The following is a 23,286-nucleotide window of genomic DNA, read 5'->3' as shown; positions in this document are numbered from 1 at the left end:
TACAAGCTGACAACGCGTCAGCACGTCACACTGCGATGGGTTTTGAGCTTGTAGATTGGCTATTTTCGGTGTGCGACACCGCCACGCAACTAAGTATAAATCACTGTTAACAATAACACGCCGAATTGTCGGGAGAGTTGTTTGGACCAGAGAGCCTCTGGCTGCATTAGTGCAAGCAGTATAGCCCAATGGAATGGGGAGGAGGGGGTATATGATGTGAGATCAAAATAGCTGCAGTGTAAATATGGTCAAATGCAAGGTGCTCAAGATTTTAATGGGCTCAACATGTCCACTGGAAGCGAGTGAAGCGTAGACCATATGTTTTGGTTCTTCTTGGTCCAGTGGTCATCATAGCTAGGTTGGTTTGTCAGCTGTGGTGGCTCTTGTGTGCTTTTGAATGGATCTGGATCCATGTTTGAAGAGTTGCCACGGTTACCGCCTCTAGGATTTTGAACACGCAAGGGCCACAAGTGCTTTTCTGTGTGTGTGTGTGTGTGTGTGTGTGTGTGTGTGTGTGGTGCGTGTGTGTGTTCATCTGGGTGTTAGAGACCCTCCAGTGCTGCTGACTCGACGATTGTCCGACCTTTGATCCGTAGTCAGGCCTCCTCCCTCTCAGAGGTCCAACATTCCACAGGGCGATCGAGTGCACAGATGAGAGAGGGAGATGGATGGATGGATGGATGAAAGGAAGGGGGTAGAGGTGCAGAAGAAAGCAAAACGCTGGCCAGAGAGAGATTAAAGAAGAGAGATTAGGCTCCTGCCCCTGAAGAGGCTCCAATAAATCAGGAATTCACTCTGGGGAAGAAAAAAAAACTGGGAGAGTGAGGAAGAGGAACAGTCTGTAGGCTATTTTTTCACACCAGACCACACGCACACACGCACATCTATGCGTGCGCACACACACGCACACACACGCGCATGCTACCGCTTGACATTCCCTGGCTGTCTGCTATCATCACCATTCATTATCCCCTCTTATCGTCACAGAAACGCACACCCAGATTCCTCAACAGACTCCACAGACCCAACGTGCACACACAGACACTCGTACGCAGACAGGCGTACACACTCCCACATAGGCACTCACTCTCAGACAGATACACACACATGCATGGCACACAGTTCCCAGTCGCATGTCTGCATCCGCGAATCATCCCCAACTCCAAGTAGAGAATAATCCCCCCCCCCCCCCCCTTCCTGGTGGTTATTTCTGTTGGGCCGCTCAACTCTAGCATCCGCATGAATAATCGCAGGGGAGCCGTCAAATTAGTCCGCCATGCTGTGGCGCAATTGATTAATACTTAGTCGTACACCGGTGTATAAATTAAGCATGACAATGGCAGGGAGAGACACTGAGGAAGGCACGGGTTTTCCGCAACAGTCTGGGGAGAGGAGACTTGATGACAAGAAGCAGACCCTCTAGATTAGAACAAAGAATGGGAGCTGTGTTGAGTCTGCAGAATGAAGGCTGACATAGTTTGTGTTTGTCTTTTGGCCCCAGGCTACTTTCACATGGAGACGGACAGGGGCACTTGTGTTGTTCGGGTCAGTCAATTAACCACTTAACATTTTCTAAATAATTTCAAAAATAGCCGATCTACAAGCTTACAGCGTGCTGTGAGCTCATAGATAAGGTATTTTCGAAAATCTTGAGACATTTTTCAATTGTTTTATATATATTTTTTGCCTATAATGATGTCCTGCCAGGGTTAAAGTGGTTAGGGCATTGCATTCCAACAATGCAATTGTTGAGAAGAGAAGTGAAGAGAAGTGAAGTGTGAGGATAATACAAACTCATTTGCTGTTAATGTAAAAAGAACTAACAAAAAGTCAGGCCGACCCTCGTTGGCTGTGTGCATTCAGCCTGTGTTCTGCACTCCCATCAGCCAGTTGCAGCGTGTGAATAGAGCCACTGTATGAAGCCCTGGCATTGATAAAGAAGCAACTGTAGCACTCGCATACAACACACACACACGCACGCACGCACGCACACACACACACACACACACACACACACACACACACACACACACACACACACACACACACACACACACACACACACACACACACACACACACACACACACACACACACACACACACACACACACACACACAGAGAGAGAGAGAGGGGAAGATCAAAAGCCATTCCTAGCTCCAAGCCCTCTGACCCACCCCCTACCCAACCAACCTCCCACCCCTTCCTCCTACCATTCATTCTCCTCTCTCTCTTTTTTTCATCCCTCCGGCTCTCAGCCTGGGGGGAAGACTGTGGTTTGAGGGAGGGGGGGAGTGGGCGGAGAGGCATAAGTTGCCCCCCGGGTAACTTTAATACCCTTTTTTTGTGTTTTAATTGTGCTTGACCCCCTCCCCCTTTTTTGTTGTTGTTGATGATGAACACATTGGGGCCATACCACGACCAGATTCTTATCATCAGGGTGGGGGGTGGGGTTATGCTGTTGTTGGAGGGAGGTCTGGGAGAAGAGAGGACTGGGGGTGTGTGTGTGTGTGTGTGTGTGTGTGTGTGTGTGTGTGTGTGTGTGTGTGTGTGTGTGTGTGTGTGTGTGTGTGTGTGTGTGTGTGTGTGTGTGTGTGTGTGTGTGTGTGTGTGTGTGTGTGTGTGTGTGTCACTGTTTGGGTAACTGTCAGGGTGAAAGACAAACCACATTGTTTGCTAACCAGTGTTATCGATTCCACTGGAATTGAAAGTGGAGGACGAGGAGAATAAACACTTTAGCGGCAATACGGTAAACAGAGTGTGGCAGGCAAGGCAAGCAGTAGATAAGAGCTAAGCTGTCTGGACCATTGCAAAAATTATAATTATTACCCCCCCCAATCGGAGTTGGCACACAGTAAATTCCTCACTGTTCATTTATCCATTTACGCAGGGATTTGGGCACGGCATCATCACACACTCACAGCTAGATGGCATGTTGATTGAGTTCTGTTTGGCAGAGGGTGTTACTGCGCTTTAACAGGCCAGCATTGCTCTCGTCATGGTGTCGTGTCGTTAGCTAATCTGCTCATCAGCATTGAGGTGGTGCAGTGGAGCGGGAGTCAACGCAGAGGCAGAGAGAATGGTGTTATGGTTGGGGCCACGGGGGTGACAGGAGGTGGCGTTTTGGAGAGTAGGAGTCAGGGCCCCAAGTTTTTGGAGCCACAGTGTCTCTCCGCTTTTTACCAGGGGTCCCCCGGCAACAAACAACAACACCAGCCTAACGAGCGGCAGGGGCCCTTTGCCCATGCACTTTGATCGTTAGTCCCACATATGGACCTTGTCATCCAAACACTACCCCCCCCGTCCCCCCCGTCCTTGAAAACAAAATCCCCCAAATGTCACTTGTTGCATTCAGGGGGCTTTTTATGAGGAAACGGTTGGAATTCTCTGAGAAAATCTCTTAACCAAGTCCCCCGACCGGAGGTGAAATGGCTCCAATGTGGAGCTTTTATTGGCTGTGTGTGTGCTCGCGCTCGTGTGTGTATGTGTGTGCGTATGTGTGTGTGTGTGTGTGTGTGTCAATAGCAGACTGTAAGGCTGTGGGGAACCCAAGTGTTCTTTTCCATAGATCTGTGTGGTGTTAATGGCGCTCAATGTGACAAACAAATACACAAGCGCTATAACATAAACTTCTCAGTAGATCCCATCTACTCTTTCCAGCCTAGACCAGTGACACACTCACACACACAAACTGGCCAGCTTCTGTGCAGGCTGTTGAAAGACTGAGTAGCCACATATGTATTGATTGCAAAAGCAACAGAACCCTATCTTAGACACACATTCTGGAGACGTGTTGTGAAAATATTGGAAGTCCAGCGAATTTCATCCATTCTCTGGGAAACCCTGGTGAGTCGGAGCAGTAGGAGACGGTAAATGGATAAGCACAGCTTGAGTAACTGAATACTGTGTGTGTGTGTGTGTGTGTGTGTGTGTGTGTGTGTGTGTGTGTGTGTGTGTGTGTGTGTGTGTGTGTGTGTGTGTGTGTGTGTGTGTGTGTGTGTGTGTGTGTGTGTGTGTGTGTGTGTGTGTGTGTGTGTGTGTCAGTAGAGTCTAGGGGTACTTGTCTAGGTGGTGATGTATGAGCATCACTGAGTTGTGTGTGTGTTAGCCGTTAGCTACCGTTCTGTGTGTGTGGGGTGAAAAATGGCCTTGGCTGAGAGGGGATCCTCCGCACCGAGCAGCTCCCTGGGGGATAATTCAGTTACAGGGAGAGGTGATTTATACTTGGTTGTGTGCCTTGTCGAGCACCAAAAATAGCCGATCTGCAAGCTCACAGCGGGTCGCACTGTTGACACCTTGTGAGCTTGTAGATCAGCTATTTTTTGGTGCGTGACACGGCACGCAACCAAGTATAAATCAGGCGGGAGGAGGGGGGGGGGGCGTGGTGATGATCCCCTGGCGATCAACGTATAATATCTGTGAGAGAGAAATGGAACTAGAAGAGAAAGGGAGTGGGGGAGGGTGGTGGTGGGTGGTGGGGGGGGGGCTGGAAACGGAATGAAGAGGAAAAAGCAGACCTGGTTGAAATAGTTTGTTTCGACCTATTTGGAGGAGCCAACAGGTGGTCTGCTGAACATGCAGACGTCATCACATTACATCCTGTTCTCCAGGGTAGTGAGGATGACGCCAATGCTAATACACCTAGTCTGCATACTAGAGAGAAATTGTGCAGTTTTGTTTTTGAAGAATATATTTTTTTTTAAAGGGTGGAGAGGAGGAAGGAGGAGTGGAAGAGGGGATGAAGGGAGGGTCAGAGGAGAGGAAAGGCAGGCAGTCAGGCTGTCTCCGTCTCGCTCTTTCTCCGTATCTCTAATGAGAGGGAGTGTGGTGCTGGGTGATGGGCACAGACAGTCACCAGACGCATGATCTCGGGGTGTGTGTGTGTGTGTGTGTGTGTGTGTGTGTGTGTGTGTGTGTGTGTGTGTGTGTGTGTGTGTGTGTGTGCGTGTGCGTCTCTCTCTGATTCTCCCTTAATGAAAGGGAGACCTTTACTCTTATTTACGTCCCCAAATCTTGTTCCTAGTAACCTCGGCCTGTGTGTCTGCTTCTATTTGGGTGCATTTGTCATTATGTATTTTGACTGTCTCTTGTGTGTGGCTGTGTGGGGGGTCGCAGATGTCAATACTCATCTCCTGGATCTGTGGAGTAATATCTCCTGGATCCGTGGACTTAACTGACTACTAATGTTTCTCTGTAAACACCATCCAGCTCCTGAGGGGGTAACGGGATCAGTGTGCACTCAGCGCTAACTCTCGAAGAGGCAGCACAGCGCAGCATTTCACGCCCTGCCGCCCGTTCATCCATATTTATGTACACGTTCTCCATGGTACTCACATATCTCCCCCTTTTTTCTGTTTTCTCCATCCCTTCTAGTGTGTCTGTCTGACACGCATACATAGAGATGCATCCACACACACACACACACACACACAGACATATGCACACGCCATACATTCACAATCGCACACACTCGCTCCCCCGCTCTGTCCATCTTTCGTCTGATTTCCCCGTTGTGCACAGACACGTGTGACCGATCGATAGATAATCACGGTTTTGAGGCTTGTATTTATTGCCGCTCTGTAGCCAATCCGTGCGGTTATTAATCTCCTGCCACCCGACTAACCATCCTCTCTCTCTCTCTCTCTCTCTCTCTCTCTCTCTCTCCCCTGTAGGTTCCAGTGGGATGATTACGCGGTAAAGGTGCGACTGAACGACTACCTTGACATCGTGTGCCCCCACTACCCCCTGGGCGAGGTGCCCTCACAGGACGCTGAGCGCTATGTGCTCTACATGGTGGAGCGCGGCGACTACGACACGTGCAAGCCCCAGTCGTACGACCAGATGCGCTGGGAGTGCGGTCACCCATTCGCCCCGCATGCCCCCGAGAAGTTCTCAGAGAAGTTCCAGCGATTCACTCCGTTCACCCTGGGCAAGGAGTTCCGCCAGGGAGAGAGCTACTACTATATTTGTGAGTGTCCGATGGCTGTGCGTCTTTATCAAGACAAAATGGGGTTTTGGTGAGGCAGTTGGTAGGAACAGTACCTGCATGAAGTAAAAAAAAAATCACACAAGGGAGACAATCTGTACACATTTACGTTTGTGTGTGACTGGTTGAACTTTGGCTAAGGACCAGACAAACGAGGCCAGCTCTTTGAAGCTGAGTGTTGACATTATCTGGGTGTCGGCTCTTGTTTGCCAGCTTTATGCAATGGCTGCTATTCCCCTAGCATGAAACCCAATAGAACCAGCAGTGCTGTGACCCTGTCTATGGCTGTGATTAGATAAACGGCCGGACAACAAGACACACACCGCCTGTTCACAGATGGCTCATAATGCTTTGCCGCGTGTCTGTCTGCCTCCAAGGGTGTGTGTGTGTGTGTGTGTGTGTGTGTGTGTGTGTGTGTGTGTGTGTGTGTGTGTGTGTGTGTGTGTGTGTGTGTGTGTATGTGTGTGTATGAGAGGGTGGATTAAGGGGCCAGGGCAGTAAGTGCATTAGTTAGTCTGTAATTAAAGCCTGTGTTGTTTCTTTCTTCCCTCTAGCCAAACCTCTGCACCATCACGGACAAGAGTGCCTCAGGCTCAGGGTGGACGTTGTTGCTGCTGATGGTGAGTCTCGCCACCCTGGTGGCTGGAGGGAGAACTGCGCAGAGTGGGATTAGATCAATGTTTATTTGGCTGGGGTTATGGCTTTCAGCACAGCATAAAATGGAAAGGAACACCTAATACCCTTGTCTGCACATAACAATAACACAAAATACACACAAAACGGTAGATTAGGTACAACGCTGAACATCACAGTTGCAGGGTAAAAGTTAGTTGATAGATGCCGTTGGCTTGGCTAGACTGACGCCCCGGCTGAGTCATTGACGGACTGGATTTGCTTTCTTGCAGGCTCACAGGAGCCCAGGGTGGCTAAAGGTGGTGGCTCAGGTGTTGCTGTAACTGGAGCCGGCGGTGGGGTCCACAAACCTTCCAACAGATTGCTACCTGCAGGTATGTCCAACCAACCGCCACTCCTGTAATTATCTCTGATCCTACAAGAATCTGGCTGCATTTAAGGGTTCGGGCAGGTTAGCCACTTTCAACCTGGTGTCCCTATTTTGGGGATGTCACTATAGGCAAATAACAATAATAGTAATAAATTCCAAACATGGGGGAAAAAGAATCACGTTTCACAATTAGCGAAAATAGAAGATTTCTACAAGCTCAAAACGTGTCATGATGCAACGTGTGGTGAGCTTGTAGATTGGCTTACTGGTTAACTTAATGGTTGAGGTAAGAGTGTGCATTAATTCTTATGTATTTTACTGTCATACTTCATGCTCAATGGATTGTAATATTGTAAGTTAAGGAGACAGAGGGAATAAGGGAAAGGGCTGTAGTCTTTATATTTTATACTTTTTTGTTGTACTCTTAACATTTTGAAAACCCCAATAAGAAATGGTATAAAAGAAAGAAAAAAGACAAGAGTGTACATTAATGTGTGCTAAATCCTCTTCTCTCCTCCTCTTTTTTTCTTCTTCTCCTTCTCTTTTGAAGCAGATGATCCAGTGGTGATCCTGCCTGAGGTGCAGAAAAGTGTAAAGGCGAGCTCTGCGGCGTCAACAACGCCATCACTGTTCATCCTGTCACTGCTGGTCCCAGTCTCATTACTGCTGCTGTTACACTGAGAGACAATATGAAAATAACTGCTATTCCCATCCCAGACATTTGTTTTCAGGGACTACAATGAAGACAGTCCGTGGGGATGAAACCACTGACTCAAAAAAAGAAAGAAAGAAAAAGGCAGTTCTCCATGCCCAGTGCTGGCCACAGGGAGAGAGAGAGACAGACCTTTTGAAGCTTGTAAAGTACATATGGGCTTGCATGCACCAAGCGTGCAGAGTCGCTAAACATTTGAGAGGAAGCATTTGGGCTTAATCTCATTTCTTAAAAGATGACAGTATTCCCCCCCCCCCGCCGAGAGATCAAGCTTTGTTTGATTTCCTTGCAGTTTTTATGCTCCAGTCACAAAATAACGATCGTCCTTGGAAGATCTACAAAGAAGACATGAAGAATTTCAAGGAGAACGTAAAACAGGATGAAGAATAATCGAGACTAAAAAAGACATCTCGGACATGACAAATCTATACAGTTAAAAAAGAAAATGTACCAGATGAAAATGGCATTTAGTGAAAATAAGAATCTCTTAAACGTTTTGAGCCAAAGATAAGTCAACTCCGACTTGTACACTATTCCACCCTTGAGTATCGTGTACGTTTGTTATTATTGTTCTCGTAATAGTATTGAGTGGCATTGATGTCCCAATTTTTTTTCTCTCTAAATGTAGCATTGACAAATGCAGGGGCTGTTTTTCTCAATCATTCCTCGGCAGACTCGACCATGTGCTTTATACTGTAGCACTATACTGCACAATACAGACAAAGGCGCACTACAGTTGTACATTACAGACTAGGGCTGGGCAATATATCGATAAGGTGATATGAGACTAGATATTGTCGAGGATTTTGAATATTATAATGTGATTAAAATATTGTCAAACATTTTTAGAAAATCTTTGAAAATTAAAACGAAAATGTATATTATCGTCACAATACGATATTATCGTCACAATATCGATATCGAGGTATTTGTTAAGTTGATTGTAGTTCATATCGCCCAGCCCTAATACACACACACACACACACACACACACACTCAACAACATGGGGAGAGACACACTACATCGGAATCAACAGGTGTTACATGTACATTCTGTGAAGATAATTTATAATGTTTGCAGCTGAAAAAATGTTTTACTGTATATACTGTATGATCAAGAAATGAAATGTTTACTGTTGGGGGATCGGGAGAGTGCTGTAAAGCACAACAAGTACGTGCGTGAAAGAGAAAGAGAGAGTGTGTGAACGCGTGTTAGAATTACAGAGTGAGAGACTGGGCAAAAATTGAGAGCGAAAAAGTGACAAAACTAAACCTTAATCTGCCAAAATCGAACACTGATACGTTGTGTGTAGCAAGGAGAGGCTGGACCTCTCCGTTTGTTGGATCTTGCCCCTGTAGTGGTTAAACAACCCACATTAAAGCCTGATTTATACTTAATCGTACACCGCTGTGGGCCGAAAATAGCTGATCTACTCACATTGTGAGCTTGTAGATAAGCTATTTTTGGTGCGCGACAACATCGTACAAAGTATAAAAATTAAGCAGAAGAGGCCATATGAACTTCTTCACACTACAGGGCCCTGTCACTGTAGTGTCCTGGTGCTTTCTGTTATGTATACAACCCCAGCTGCAAACAGTAAAACAAGCACAAAAGTCCTCGAAAGCATAGCATCCAATAATTCTAAAGTAGATCAGAGTACACAACCGTCACCATGACTATGGCAGTTGTTGTTTCTGTCTTTTTTAAACATCCAGATTTGAAGAGAGTATTCTTTGTAAACAACACACCACAAGACAAGACACGGTATCAAACACGGATGCCAAGCACATTTTTACCCGACAGGCTGGCTTGAACAACAACAACACAACAATATATGACTAACATTGAAGTCAAGTCTTTTTTTCTTTTTTTTTTGTTATTGGAATTCTTGTTACCTTATTTTGTACATGTGTAAGTAAAGAAAATGTATATTATGTATATATAGATTATATAAAAAAAAAAGAAACCTGTTTGATAAATATGCTAAATGTGAAATTTTCATGTGAAATAAAACATGATATTTTTGGAAAACCAGAAGAGCTTCCTCTTTAATTTCTTCTATGTACTCTTTGATGTCTCACCCACCCTGTGAAACCTAAATCAAAACCATTACACAGTCAAATCCAGAGTGGTAATATGGGTCCATTTTTGCACTTTCAATGTTAAATTACCACTGAATTTGGCTGCGTACTTAAGTCATTAAGTTAACACTGTCCCCTACAATAACTTGCTGTGACTGAGGAGGAAGGCATAGGACACATGGCTGTTTGACAGATACATTGGCCGTTATGAGGATTGAAAGTAAACTTTCAGTTATGAGGGAATTTACAACCTGTCTTTGTACTAGGATCACCTTTTCCCATTCTACTCACAAAAGAACTACGATGATATTGACCTGCACAAAAAGCAAATGAGGGAAACCCAACCCTGATCGCTTTCTTTATTAGACGGGGCACATTTCCAAGGAGGAGTCCTAAAGCGCAGATAGTGGCTCACACATGTGACATGACAGGGGTTAAATAAAGAAACTCGGAGCCAAGTTGGCGACGAGACAGGAAAAGAGCTACAATAGAAAGAAAGAGAAAGAGCGCTATGTTTATCATCAACAATAGACTGGCCTTTTGGCGGGTTTCGGGGGGAGGCTAAATACACAGGTGTGATACTTCTACTGTCTTTATCTCAGTGTCCTGGCAAAGTCTACGCCCTACAACCAACAACACACACCTCCTTACCTCAATCTCTCATGGTCCTCCTTGTGGCTCCCATCAGAGACACTCTTGTGTTGCATGCGAGGCCATTGTTCTCGTCCGTCCTCCTCCCTTCCCAGGGGAGCTTTATGGCCGTGACAGTAAAAACAGCTGTAGCACCATAGAGTGGTGCCATCGCCACAGTGCTGCTGCTGCTCCCCTGTGTTTTCAAATGGGACAGTCGTAAATTAGGCCCCGGACGGGTCCCCTTAACCGCCCGACCCCAACGGAGAGGCTCCGCTCAACAGCAGTCTCATAGAAGGGGAGACGTTTGGTTTTATTTACTCGTCCAGTATCCTGGCTGAGTAAACAGTAAATGGGTGATGAGGTGCAAGTGTAAAAGCTTTAACGCTGTAATAAATTTTAAGGGCAGTCTCAAAGATGCAACGGGCACTGCACACATGAGGACACAGCGAATACAAACATCCTGGAGACAGTTTGATAGACTTGTGGAAAATTACATCTATGCTACATTCTAGGTATTTGGCCAAGCCTCTAAGAGAGTGACTTTACAGCAAGCACAACAGTATAATAAGCATGAATTCCTAGAATTCAAGTGCATGTAACAATATGATCCACCCAGAGCAAGTATAGTGCAAAGGTCAATGTCATAAGGCAATGCATGGAAATGCAATGCAAAGCAATGATAGGCATTTTAACATACTAGCTATAAGGAGCTGCATACACCTCAAACATTGCGCAAACGAATATTCTACTGTAGCTATATATACATACAAGCAAAACATTCCCTGAGAACCAGTCAAACGGGACACGGTCCAATGCATTAGTCTGTCAGTAGAAGGTGGCTGATGAGGTGATAGAGAGTTGAACAGTGTGTGACTCTGAACACAGGGAGAAGGCCACCAGCCGCAAAGAGCACCACATATTGCAGAGCAGCAGAGTAAAAGCTTGGCAAGACCAGCTGGTGAAGCCTGCAGCATTTGGAACCAAGCGTCCCTATCAGCAGGACACATGATGACTGGCCCCATCCAGCCAAACCAACCAGACCAGCATATGTTAACCCAGAGTAGCCCTGATCATCTGAATAGCAGCTACAGAGCCCTGAGGGGGCAGTGTTACCGTATTGTAGTTATTTGTAGCTTTCATAACCTTCCATCCTGCCCTAAAATGGGAAGTCAGTGTCCCTTAAGCGCAGTGCGCAGCTGTCTGTGAGCCGTGGAAGAACAATAGGCTGACCCATATCTGACTCTTTAATCTCATTCATTTGATCTTAATGCAATGTTAGCGCGCTGAATATGCAGATTAATTTGGGCCTGGCTGTCAATTGAACACAGTCAAATCCACAGTGTTACACTGTGGGACAGGCCTTTTTTTCCTGCAGCATTGCTTGGGCACCGGAATGGACTGTGCGTGGGCTCAGAGAGAGGGGGGCTGATGGGAAGGAATTACGGTGCCAATGTGGACAACACAGACCATGTGCAGTCAGTGCCTCTGTTCCTAACAGGGCACATCCTGGCCCCCTGCCATGAGCCCAGCGGTCAGGGTGTGGTCTCCTCTCGCTCTCTCTCTTCCCGGCAGTCCAGTCACGCTCTTGCCCCTGTCGCCTCTCTCCGGGTCACCTGTCCTGTTTTCCACCCCATGCTTCGGTTTCCTGTCTGTGTCACTGCTACTCACTTTCTCTCTCTTCCGCAGTCCACACTCTATTATTCTCCCTCCCTCCCTCCAGTCTCTGTGTCTGTCTGTCTGTCTGTCTGTCTGTCTGTCTATCCAAATATCTATATATCTAAATATCTATAAATACATAATGTATCTGTCACTTGTTTTGTTTCCATTTCACTCTCACCCTAGCCTCTCTCTCCATCACGTTCTCATGTTCCATTATTATTGTCTCTCTTTCTTTTTTTCTTGACTCCAAATCCATCCACCACTCCACCACATCCCATCTCCCTCTGTCTCGCTCCTGCCTCTCTGACTGCATCTCTTCCTCCATCCATCCATCCCTCTCTCTCTCTCTTTCTCTCTCTCGATGGCTTTGAGGTTTCGCTGTGAAATGTGTGGGTGGGGAAAACTCTCCTCTGTATAGAAAAACGATAACCTATCATTTCTCAGTGTCGGCTCTCTCTCAGCCTCCGTTGGACGGGGCTCGCTCCCATGCGGTGTCGCTGTCTGTCTCTCTGCAAAGGAGTTTTCACAATTGTCTCTCCGTTTCTGTGCGGCCAGGCCCTGAGCATGACCCTGTGCACCCCCATCTACTTTCCTCTGCTCCTCCTCCCTCTCTGGCTCCGTCCCTGTTTTTGTTTGTTCCTGTTTTTCAGCTCTCCTCTCGCTCTGTTTCGACGCCTCTCACCTTGCCAGCACGGTTCAGAGGGAGAGAAGAACATTCTGTGCACATAAGTCATCTCCCTCCGCCTGACTAGCTGTCAGATCCTCCCGAGCCAAAGCCAGACCGACCACTCATGAAATGTTGGGAAAAAAGTCTCTTATACTCCAAAAACTCCCCCAACAAAAAAATGGGAGGACACGCACAGAAACCACAGCTGCGACAACAGGGGTTTAGCAGTAACCATAGATATAGGGTTAGATGTATAGGAGTATTATGTCCTAGGCTTGTTATAACTCTGAGGATGAGACAGATAGGAGTTTGACACAAGAAGAGGTGCACAAAACTTCCTGGTTTGTGATGCAAAGTTGATTGGATAATTCAAACTGAGTCAAACAAATGTATTGAAGTGGTTGGACTGGAGATGTTTTGAGGCAGGTGTCACCAAGGTCACTTGGATTCCCTGCCTAATTAAACATTTCCTGTCATGTACCCATGTTCCTGGACTGTTTGCTAGAAAGTACTTTGTACTGGGTTGCTTTAATTTAGCGTTGTCAAATTATTTGGAGGACAAGTGGTATTGCATGTTAAGCTGACCCATATTTAAGAATACTTTTTTTTCTTCTATGTTCTTGATACCATCTGTTGCAAATGCTACATTGTTTTCCATAGACTCATTCTGAAGAGACGTCTAACCTGAGGGTGAACTGTGAAATATGTGAGGGAGGGAGGTTAGGATTTGGTAATGTTTTTGACTCATGTGTGTCTCATATCATGTCTTTGACTGACTGCTTGACTGTCTGCCCACCTGCCTGTGTGCCTGCCTGACTGACTGACTGACTGACTGCCTGGCTGCCTGATGACGTTTACCAGGCTGGGATCAATTTGCCAGTTTCTGGTCTAGAGAGAATCAACAGATATGGAAACGGTGTGTGTGTGCTGTGACGGTTCCCTGTTAGTTCTTTCAGCCTTTGTGTTTTTACCATAGGTTAGTTTGTTATTCTTTTTTGCTTTGCCCGAGAAGGGCATTGTCATTGGTTCATAGGTCTCTGGGAGGGCAGTGACAATTTCATCAGGCTGATTGGGGTGCACCTGGGCCTGGTGTTCACCCCACTTTAAAACCCTGCCTTCCTGGAACCTATTCAGTTCGATTAGATTTTTCACACACCACACTCATGCAAAACACGCACTACACTACAGAATTTATTGCTCCTCACATGACACATCTCATCCATTTAGTTTTTGTTTGTTTGTTTGTTTGTTTTTGATTAATTAATAAAAAAAAACACTTTTGGGCTTTTAACTGCGTCTTCTCCTGGGCCAGTGTCATAACAAAGTGCATATAGTAGGCAGGCTCTATACCGGATGGGTACTGTTTTAAAATGGAATGGAAACCAGGCTGAACAGGTACTGCAGAAATCTTGCACCGAAATGAATATACAGCACTGTCTTGAATCATCACAGACCGATTGAGTTGCTGAATGAGCATGTATTTGAAAATAATATGTTTTTGATTTGATTTGACATTCAATTTAACGTCATATGCCCTCCCATAAAGAGTACTGAACATCCATTGAGATATAATAATTCATATACTAAATAATTCATAAACACTACCATTTACTATTACTGTGTGCTTTTGACTTCTTTATAATTATCTTACAAAGTAACTAAACATCTGGTTATGCAATGTAACAATCCACCATAGATCATAGGAGAGAAAACCGCTCTCCATGTGCCGAGACTGAGCGAGAAGCATGCTGAAGAGAGCAAAGTTAAAGCACCCCAAATAACAATCACTCTGACAAAACACTCAATGCAGACTGAGTTTTATCAAAACAACACATCCGCAGATAGAAGAAAATGAAGGAGCAGGGGGAGTCAACATATAATTACAACAGTTACTTCAGTGCACTTTAACAACATAAATTACTGTCCGGGATCACTACAGAAAATTGCAGATATTTAATATCCAGGAATTCACAGTATTATAGACACCACCACTGACTATCTCAAACAAATTGCCCACAATTTCACCAGCCACTGGGTTTTGCCCCAGTCTTGTGCCTTTTACCATACAAATAATTTATTGGAGAAAGGAAATTGTTTGTATACAGACTTTAAGCATATTTGTTAATTGGGTGTTGGGTGTTTGTGCATGCTGGGCAGCTAGGATGCTGCACTCTAATAAGTTCTCAAAGTTGGTAACGCTGAGTCTTTTGAGAGGGTCAATTGAAATGCAAAGGCCACACTCAAATGTTTCTTTCTCCTGAGAGGACAAGTGCCTTTTAGACCCAAATTGAAGTGAGAGTGCTTGATGTGCTACAGAATCAGTATGCAATCATTGTTATGGATTTCAGTCAGTGTTACAAATAACTGTACTCTATCAAGCATGTCGCCACTTATGAATACTGATTCTCATCCAACATTAACAGGGATGGTAATCCCCCAATGTAGGCTGTAAACAATGAGATTTAGCATCAAGCTCTAGACTTTTCTAATGGAGGCACATGCATTCTTGTCTGTACATTGGATTAGTTTTCCCCATTGTATAAATATGAACATGGTGTGGGACGACAGCAGTATATATTTGGGATAAGTGATTAAAAGCAGAAGTGTTTCTGTTTGACTGTTTTATGACAATTCTGTTTGTGTATTCATTGTATTGTTTTATGGGCTGACGGAATCTTAAACTTATCCCAGAATGTTGTTGGCAGCCTATTGAAAATAAATAAATGAACAGATGGGATGTTCAAAGTTGCCCTTGCAGTGAAAGGTGATAACGAAACGTGCTAGTCTAATTCACGTGTGGCTGGGAGTCAGAGCAGAACTACCTTGCAAGAGAAGCTTTTGGTGTAATTGCCAAACAAAGAAGCCTTTCTGGTTAAATCACTGGTTGCCTTTCATCCAGTCTGCTCCCGCAGCAGCTTGCGGAGATTCGTGGGGGGTGACGTTGCAAAGTATGATGGGCTACAGCCAAACGGAACAACGGGCAGAGCTGCACACTGAGAACTGCCAGCGTTTCTTTCTTCTTTCTTTTTTTTTTTCATTCTCTCAGAAGTTATGGGAGCTTTTTGAAACCCTGTAATGATGCCTTTTCACCAGGCTATGCTTTGTTTATACTCAGCAGGAGCCACTGAAAATGAGCATAGGCAGCTTTTTAATGGTGCCAAACACAGGAGATTAGTTCTGATCTATATACTTGGCTTAAACTTTCTCTAAAAAGAATGTAGTAAGAGAAAACAAGGAAGTACTATGATGTACAGTATATTTCAAGCTAACTACAGAACGGGACAAAAGAGGTGTCTGTCTTTTGCACAGAGGCAAGCTTTGAGGAAAGTTGTATAGCGCCCCAGGGACATGTGGTTCATGCTTCAATAAGACATTCATCACTCATGCATACACTGACGCACACATTCTCATAAACCAACACCCCACACATGCATATTTTTGTGGACTTTTATTATTAAGTCACAGCAACAGCCTCTGGGGCGCATGTCAAATATTACAATGGAATGTGCATTTCTTAAACATAAAAAACTAGTCGGCAGATTCAGATTATTAATCTACAACCAGACACACCCAGGTCCTTAAAAGTCCATTCCAAATCCTCTAAACAAGAGAGATGCCTTCCCAAGGCAACAATATTCAGTCCCAGTTTCATCAGTGGGCCCACGATGACCAGTAATTGGCTACAGATGTGAATTTAGGGATGTTATATGCACTAGTATGTCCCAAAGAGCATTATTTCCACACAAAAAAAAACACTAAAGGGTCATTCAGTCGTTTCTTTGATGCAGTTATCCTGCATTTTGTATCACCATCTAGACTTCTCTAATTGCTTTACTGATTGAGAAGAACACAGGAAATAAGACCAATATGTGGCATTTCTCATTTTGTCAAGCACCGACTAATCAATAGTTAATTTGCAGCAGATGCCATTGCATCAGACACTCTCACCAGTCACCACTAAAGAAAATGTGTTATTGGTATTCAGGCCATATCAGCTCGTAAACAAGTAACAGATGTGTGTAGATGCACAGTAGACATAATCACGTCTCACACACCCTCAGAGCAGAAACCTCACAATCTCTGTATGACTTCGCCAACATCAATTATGGACATGAAATTGAGCTCTGGTCAGTGATAATCACACACACAGGGCCCTGTGAGTCTTTGCATTGCCTGTAGAAAAATATAGTCTCTCAAAAGTTTCCAGCCCCTTTCTGGAACCCTGTATACCTTTTTTTGTATGTGGGATAATGGATACGTCATCCCAATTACAAAAAAAAGGTATACAGGGTTCCGAAAGCGGCAAAAAAAAATCCAAACAAGCGTTTCTTTACATCTTCAATCCCTTTCTCCTCAGGTCTTCTTTTGCTTCTTTGATCTGTTCCAGTAGTTCCTTGGCTGCCTCGTCACAGTCGTTGAAGGTGGCCACCCTGTACCCTATGGTGGCCAGGGAGTAGCATCCGAACGTCACCAGCAGGTAGAAGGGCATCGGCCAGGCCACCTCCCTGTAGGGCTGCGGGACACTCAGGTCCAGCAGGTCGAAACTCACAACCGCCCAGGCGACGCCCAGTATCAACACGCCAGAAAGCCACTCCAGGAGCTTCGTCATGATAATGATGATGGCGAACAGATGGAGGACAACCTGAGCAAGAGAGAACCAACGGTTGGTGCATGAATCACCCACACTCACTGTCACACAACACACGAGCGTATCAGATATATCAGCAGAAATAACGTTATGATCGAACATCCGCCTCCTGACTTCAATAATAACGGATTAGCAAACTATTAATAATGATAAATGAACACCCGACCTGCCTCGCAGACATTCAAAAGGATATATTCTCTTAGGGTTAAGACGTAGCCTTGGATCAAGGCTATCATAGATGTATTTGATCAAATCATAAAATGTTATCATAAAATACATCTATGATGGTCTTGATCCAAGGCTCGGGATGAAGATGATACAAAAGTTGAAGTGAACCTGTCACCATTCAAAACGTGAGCTAGCTTTGCTGCAGCTAAATGCATCACAAACGTAGCCGTACATTCGTTACACGGTGGCAGTGGCAACGAGCGGACATTTACCTCTCTATGAAGATGAAACACATCCACAAAGTTGTCAAATTCGGTTCTAAACGAGAGTCTATAAATGAGATAAATTAATGCGATGGGTAATCCAATGTTTTACCTTCTCTTAAGCTTACTCAGCGCTGCGCTGAAATATGACGTAATAGTGGGGAAAAGCCTGATGGGAACTGTAGTCATCACTAGGTATTTGCAAATGCCAGTGTGCTAGTGTGTGAGAGGAAGAAGTTGTGGAAGAAGTACTGACATGTTTTACTTAAAAGTATCAATAACACATTGTAGAAAAAGTAAAAGTACTCATTATGCAGTATGTCCCATTTCACAAGTTCGTCATGTATAAAACATATTTTGAAAATAGCAGATCTACAAGCTCACAGAGTGTCGTTCGTGGGCTATTTTCAAATAGGGTTCAACCATAGGGTTGAAGTGGTTAATGTATGTTTTGTAATGATGTTCAAAATCTTCAAAGTAAGTTTTCAAGTAATTGTAGTGGACTAAAAAGTACAATATTGGTCTTTGAGATGTAGTGGAGTAGAAGTAAAAGCATTGCAAATTGGAAATATTCCAGTAAAGTAAAAAATACCTAACAATTGTACTTCAGTACATGTACTTAGTTACTTTATGCACCATATACATTATTACCATTATAATCAATGTAAACTATAGAACGTGTGAGAGTACAATAAAAATAGGCAATAAATAGCCTACGACACCACAAATCTTCAGATTTGTTGCCGTCTAGGGTTGCCAACTACCTGTTCAAATAAGGGACACCCGACTGGGAGTCCAGGAGGTAATTTGCAGACAGATGTGAGGGGACATAATTTAATTGACTAAATATTTTTAAATATTTTATTTTAAAAAGAAAAATGCACTCTCTCTCATACTTATGCCAGTGTGCCAGTGACTATACCCTCCCCTGTGCCAATGTTGGCACCCGTGCCTAAGTTTGCCTGCCCCTGGTCTAGAGGGTTTAAGTGGCTGACAATCTGTATTATAGTATATATGTATATGAGCTGTTTGAACTTGTTGATGTGTGTCATTGATTGATTTCCCCAAATAAGGGAGAAAGTGTGTCCCTTATCACTTCAATAAGGGACACGTCTTTTAGTTTTCAAATAAGGGACGATTCCTTATTTCAAGGGGCGGTTGGCAACCCTACGTGCCATCTGCTTCGATCTGGCCTTTAACCAGTTGTGGAAAAAGTACTCACATGTTTTACTTAAGTAAAAGTATCAATACTGCAATGTAGAAATACTCCGTTACAAGTGAAAGTCTGGAATTAAAAATGTAGTACAAAAGTATTGGTATCAAAATATACTTAAAGTACAAAAGTAAAAGTACTCATTGTGCATAATGTCCCATTTCACAAGTTCAAAATGTGTAAAAAATATTTTGAAAATAGACGATCTACAAGCTCACAATGCGACGCATTGTGAGCTTGTAGATCTGCTATTTTCAAATGGCCAAAATGTATATGGCTGAAGTGGTTAGTGTGTTTTGCCTTTACCTTGAAATTGTACTTAAGTACAGTACTTGAGTAAATGTACTTGGTTACTTTACACCACTGCCTTTAACTGAGAGATATTTCATAGGACAAGCAGTAAAACCAGCTGTGTCGTACACTGTTTTTGCTAGTGGTGTATTCATTCATAGAGAGAGAGGGGGAGGTGGAGGGAGAGAGGGGGAGGGAGGGAGAGAGAGATATAGGTTGAGCCCTGAATGAGGCCCCTATCCAGGCTTTAGCATGTGCACCTCTAATTGTCTTTCTCTGTGTTCTGCTCTTAATTTAGTGAAGCCATTCTGATAATAGTCATTACTACCAACTAATAGCTACCTATAAATGCTAATGTGATAGGCTACCAATTTAAGCAAGGAATGCAACAACTGGTAGCTGAAAAGCATTAGGAAGTTGACACTGGGGTGCACTTTGCCATTAGAGTCGAATGTCCCTTTAGGTGCTATGGGTCATATCCGTCCATTGACAGCAGTGAACTTATACTGTCCGTCAGGCCACAGAGGGCGCAGGGCCGCAGGCCTCTTTAGAGCATTCTTAGGGGGAGCGGGCGACGTAAACACCATTCACTTAACCAGGGCACGGGAGACACTAAAGAGCCACTGAAAGATAAACATCAGCCTCCCTGAAAAAAATTGAGTTATTCTTGGGTACGCCAGTGTTTATGATTGTGTGTTTGCCAGTGTTAATAGTGTGCATGACAGTGTGAGTGCTTGCCTGAGGGGCAAAAAGCTGTTTCTTCTGTTTATAAGATGTTGTGTACACGCAAACATGATAGCAGGCCTGCATGTGTCTCTTTATAAATAAGTCTTGTTATTAATAACTGTTGGCAAAATTATTTATTTTTTCAAATAGTCCCACCCCCTGCATGTGTATGACTTTACAGCTGTATACAACCCAAAAGTATTGGGCATGATAAGGCAAGGCTATAATTGTCGTCCCGGGGTTATTGCACACACATTTCCCACACAATAGTAGTGAAGATTACGGTACACCTACAGTAAATTTGCCTGGCTGTCAGTGCATCTAGTGGGGGCTACAACTTATGTCATATAGGGGCAAATAAATAACTAAAAAAGAATAAATGAACTATAAACACCAGTCCTTTCTCTCTCACCATAAAGCTAAAAAATAAAATAAAAATTACTAAAGGACAGTAGTGTTGTTTGATTTAGTTGAAAACGTATTTTCTCCTTGCAAATAACATTAGGCTAATCTGACACATTGTGTATACTGTGTAGCATGTATCATGGGGATTTACATAATCTCCATGCGTAAACAGAATCTTTGGCTATGCAGCACAGAAGCGTGCCCTCCGTCTCGCCCTTGTTGCGTCAGCATGAGTAGTAGTGTGATCGTGTGTGAGGCTCAGTGGGAACAGGCAAGCTGGCGTTTCTCAGAGTGTCTCTCTGCCAGCTCCTGTTCTGTTCCTGTACTCAGGAAACCTGCACCCCAGCCGAGAAGGCCTGGCAGACTCAACACAACAGCCGGGGAGAGGGAGGGGGCACTTGGGGAGAGAGAGAGAGACAGAGATCGAAAGAGAGAGAGAGAGAGAGGGATGTTGAGATACAACATAGACAGGACACAAAGAGCCAGAAACGCAGAGAGATTCAGACACAAAAGAGACAGAAGGTTAGACTGTTAGAAAGAAATGTGGGCAATAAGAAGGCAGAGAAGGTCAGGGGTTTGAAGGGCCAGAAAGAGAGGATATTATATCAGACAAGGAGAGAAGGTGTGTGAGAGAGAGGGGTGAGGGTAGGAGAGGAAAAAAAGAGTGTGATTGAATGACTATGTGGGTGAACGGAGAGAGGGCAAGAGAGTGTGGCGGAGGAGAGAGGGAGGGAGGGAGAGACGCAGGCAGGGGAGAGAGGTTTAGAAGGAGGGTTGAAAATCGGGGGACTTGCAGGTGCAGTTTGAACAACAGATGACCTTAATGGTGCATTAAATCCAGCTGTTGCATGTCCAGACTTCTCTTCACTCCCCTAACACCTTCGGCTGCACACATCACACAGCGGCTTGGTTCCCACAGCTCAGCGGTGACTGAGTCACAGAGCACCGCCGGCAGAGAGTTGGAGACAGAGCAACAGAGACGTGTGATTGTAGATGTGATGATACTGTCAATATTTCACATTCAAGATTGTATATTTTAAGATATGCTAAATAATTCATAATAACCATTAATGCATACCTATTGTGTAATTGACGTTATAATATTTGGTCCAATCATTTTAAAAATGGCTGCGTGTTTTAATGTGCTTAATTGTTGTTTGTAGCGGGGGGCACAGACATGGAGACTCAGACAGATTGGAGGTGAGAATGAGAGCAGGAGAGACAGAGGAAATAGTGATGTAAAAAAAAAATCTGGATCCTTGAGGGTGGGGGGGGGGGGGGACTGCATGACTCCTACCGTTTAGAGAAGATGGGGGCGTCAGATAAAACTGGAAAAGTGGTAATGGAGAGTTGTGTTGACTCTATCTCTTTGGTTGCGTCAATATTAGTGGAGTGAAAGGGCCAGATAAGTGTTTTGCGGTATTAGAGAGCAAATTACACTGAGAGAGAGAGAGACTGGATATACACTCAAAAAGCTGGTTAAGATAACAATAGAGTTTGGGCTCAAAAACAGGAACCCTCTGTTTCCTGAGTTGGAGACTTCAGTGTTATGCAGTCACTGTGTGTGTGTGTGTGTGTGTGTGTGTGTGTGTGTGTGTGTGTGCGTGTGCGTGTGCGTACATGTGCGCATGCGCCCACCCATGCATTGTGCCCAAGCTGAAATGACTAACAGTGTCATTACGATAAGCTGTCTGCTTTCATATATCCTCAAGCCAACATCAACTCGCCACTACATGAACCAGTTGAGGTAGCAGCTGTGAAGCAGCCTCTAGTGATTTAAGGGGGAGACTATACTTAGGTAATTCTTGGGTTCCTTAAGTGCCTCTGTAGGGTCAAAGTGTGGCCAAGTGTGACTGGTTCGAACCACATGAGAAGTGGGCACTTGTTGTCTCGGCCCCTCGGCGGTCTGAGTAAAAAAATACACCCACCTGTTTCAGCTGTCGCTGTGACGACCCAGCCAAGCGAACCGGTGGTCAGAGTGAAACGGTGGAGGAATGTGCTTATCTCTCTGCCCCCTCATACCCTATGCTGTCTTAATGAATCTCATCACATGGCCTATGTTTGTCCCACAAGTGCTTTGTTTGTTGACCTTTATAAGACGTCATTAGCGATTAGCCTCACAGGGGTACAATTCCACCTTACAATGCTAACCCCCTCGAACTACATCCACGCTCTGTTGTATTCGTGTGTGTGTGTGTGTGTGTGTGAGTGTGTGTGTGTGTGTGTGTGTGTGTGTGTGTGTGTGTGTGTGTGTGTGTGTGTGTGTGTGTGTGTGTGTGTGTGTGTGTGTGTGTGTGTGTGTGTGTGTGTGTGTGTGTGTGAATGATTAAATTGCTCTTGTCAGTGTAACGGCCATTAACAATGAACAACGGCATAAGCCCGGTGATGCCCTCCTCTCCTAGTACACAGTGTCCTTCAGCATTATCATTATTGACAGTGGAACTAATTGGCACATGTTATGAAAGCCAACCACCCCCTGGGCTATTTTAAATTGGACTGCACAATTTCCTCTTAACATCAGATAGGCAAGTCAGTGCATGGGACCTGGGGAGGTATTGATTGGTGAAAAGTGGGTCACCCATACAGTTACCCAGCATGGTAGCTGAAGATCCAAGGCTGCAGGTCTAGACTAGAGCATAGTGATCTCATCTTATGTTTCCAATAATTGGTTGTAATGGGAATTTGGGCGGGCGGCTGGGCGGGGGTTGGGGCATGTGTACTTATCTGAACTTTTTGTTTTGTCATTTATCTTTGGTAGCTAAGCTACAATGTTGAAGAGCTGAAACCCAAGAATTTTACTCTCTCAAACTGTGTATGTTGTAGTATCTAC

The 23,286-nt window shown here is 44.6% G+C and overlaps 2 protein-coding genes across 6 annotated transcripts in view; one reads left to right on the top strand and one right to left on the bottom strand.

Moving 5' to 3' along the window:
• Positions 1–9,739, top strand: part of efna1a (ephrin-A1a) — a 32,932-nt gene extending 23,193 nt beyond the window's left edge. For 2 of the 4 annotated variants that reach the window (XM_084081285.1, XM_084081287.1), the window contains exons 2-5: positions 5,673–5,968; positions 6,541–6,606; positions 6,892–6,993; positions 7,540–9,739. In XM_084081285.1, coding sequence (XP_083937411.1) covers positions 5,673–5,968; positions 6,541–6,606; positions 6,892–6,993; positions 7,540–7,670 — 595 coding nt within the window. In that variant the 3' untranslated portion in view covers positions 7,671–9,739. The remainder of the gene's footprint in view (positions 1–5,672; positions 5,969–6,540; positions 6,607–6,891; positions 6,994–7,539) is intronic. The other 2 variants (XM_084081286.1, XM_084081288.1) reach the window with 1 other exon arrangement.
• A 6,432-nt stretch (positions 9,740–16,171) lies between these two features.
• dpm3 (dolichyl-phosphate mannosyltransferase subunit 3, regulatory) lies at positions 16,172–17,970 on the bottom strand. Of its 2 annotated transcripts, none has more exons than XM_084080134.1 (2): positions 17,934–17,970; positions 16,172–17,384 (listed from the first exon to the last, which is right to left on the bottom strand). In XM_084080134.1, the coding sequence occupies exon 2, from the start codon at positions 17,349–17,351 to the stop codon at positions 17,073–17,075; it is 279 nt and encodes a 92-aa protein (XP_083936260.1). In that variant the 5' UTR covers positions 17,352–17,384; positions 17,934–17,970; the 3' UTR covers positions 16,172–17,072. The 2 variants fall into 2 exon arrangements, with proteins under 2 accessions (XP_083936260.1, XP_083936259.1); XM_084080133.1 differs by having other exon boundaries at positions 17,831–17,966.
• Between the last annotated feature and the right edge of the window lie 5,316 nt (positions 17,971–23,286).

This window comes from Gymnoscopelus microlampas (genome assembly GCF_963454915.1).
Source record: "Gymnoscopelus microlampas genome assembly, chromosome: 15".
Classification (NCBI taxonomy): Eukaryota; Metazoa; Chordata; class Actinopteri; order Myctophiformes; family Myctophidae; genus Gymnoscopelus; species Gymnoscopelus microlampas.
Note: the sequence above shows the minus strand (reverse complement) of the source record. Positions and strands in the feature narration are given on the sequence as shown.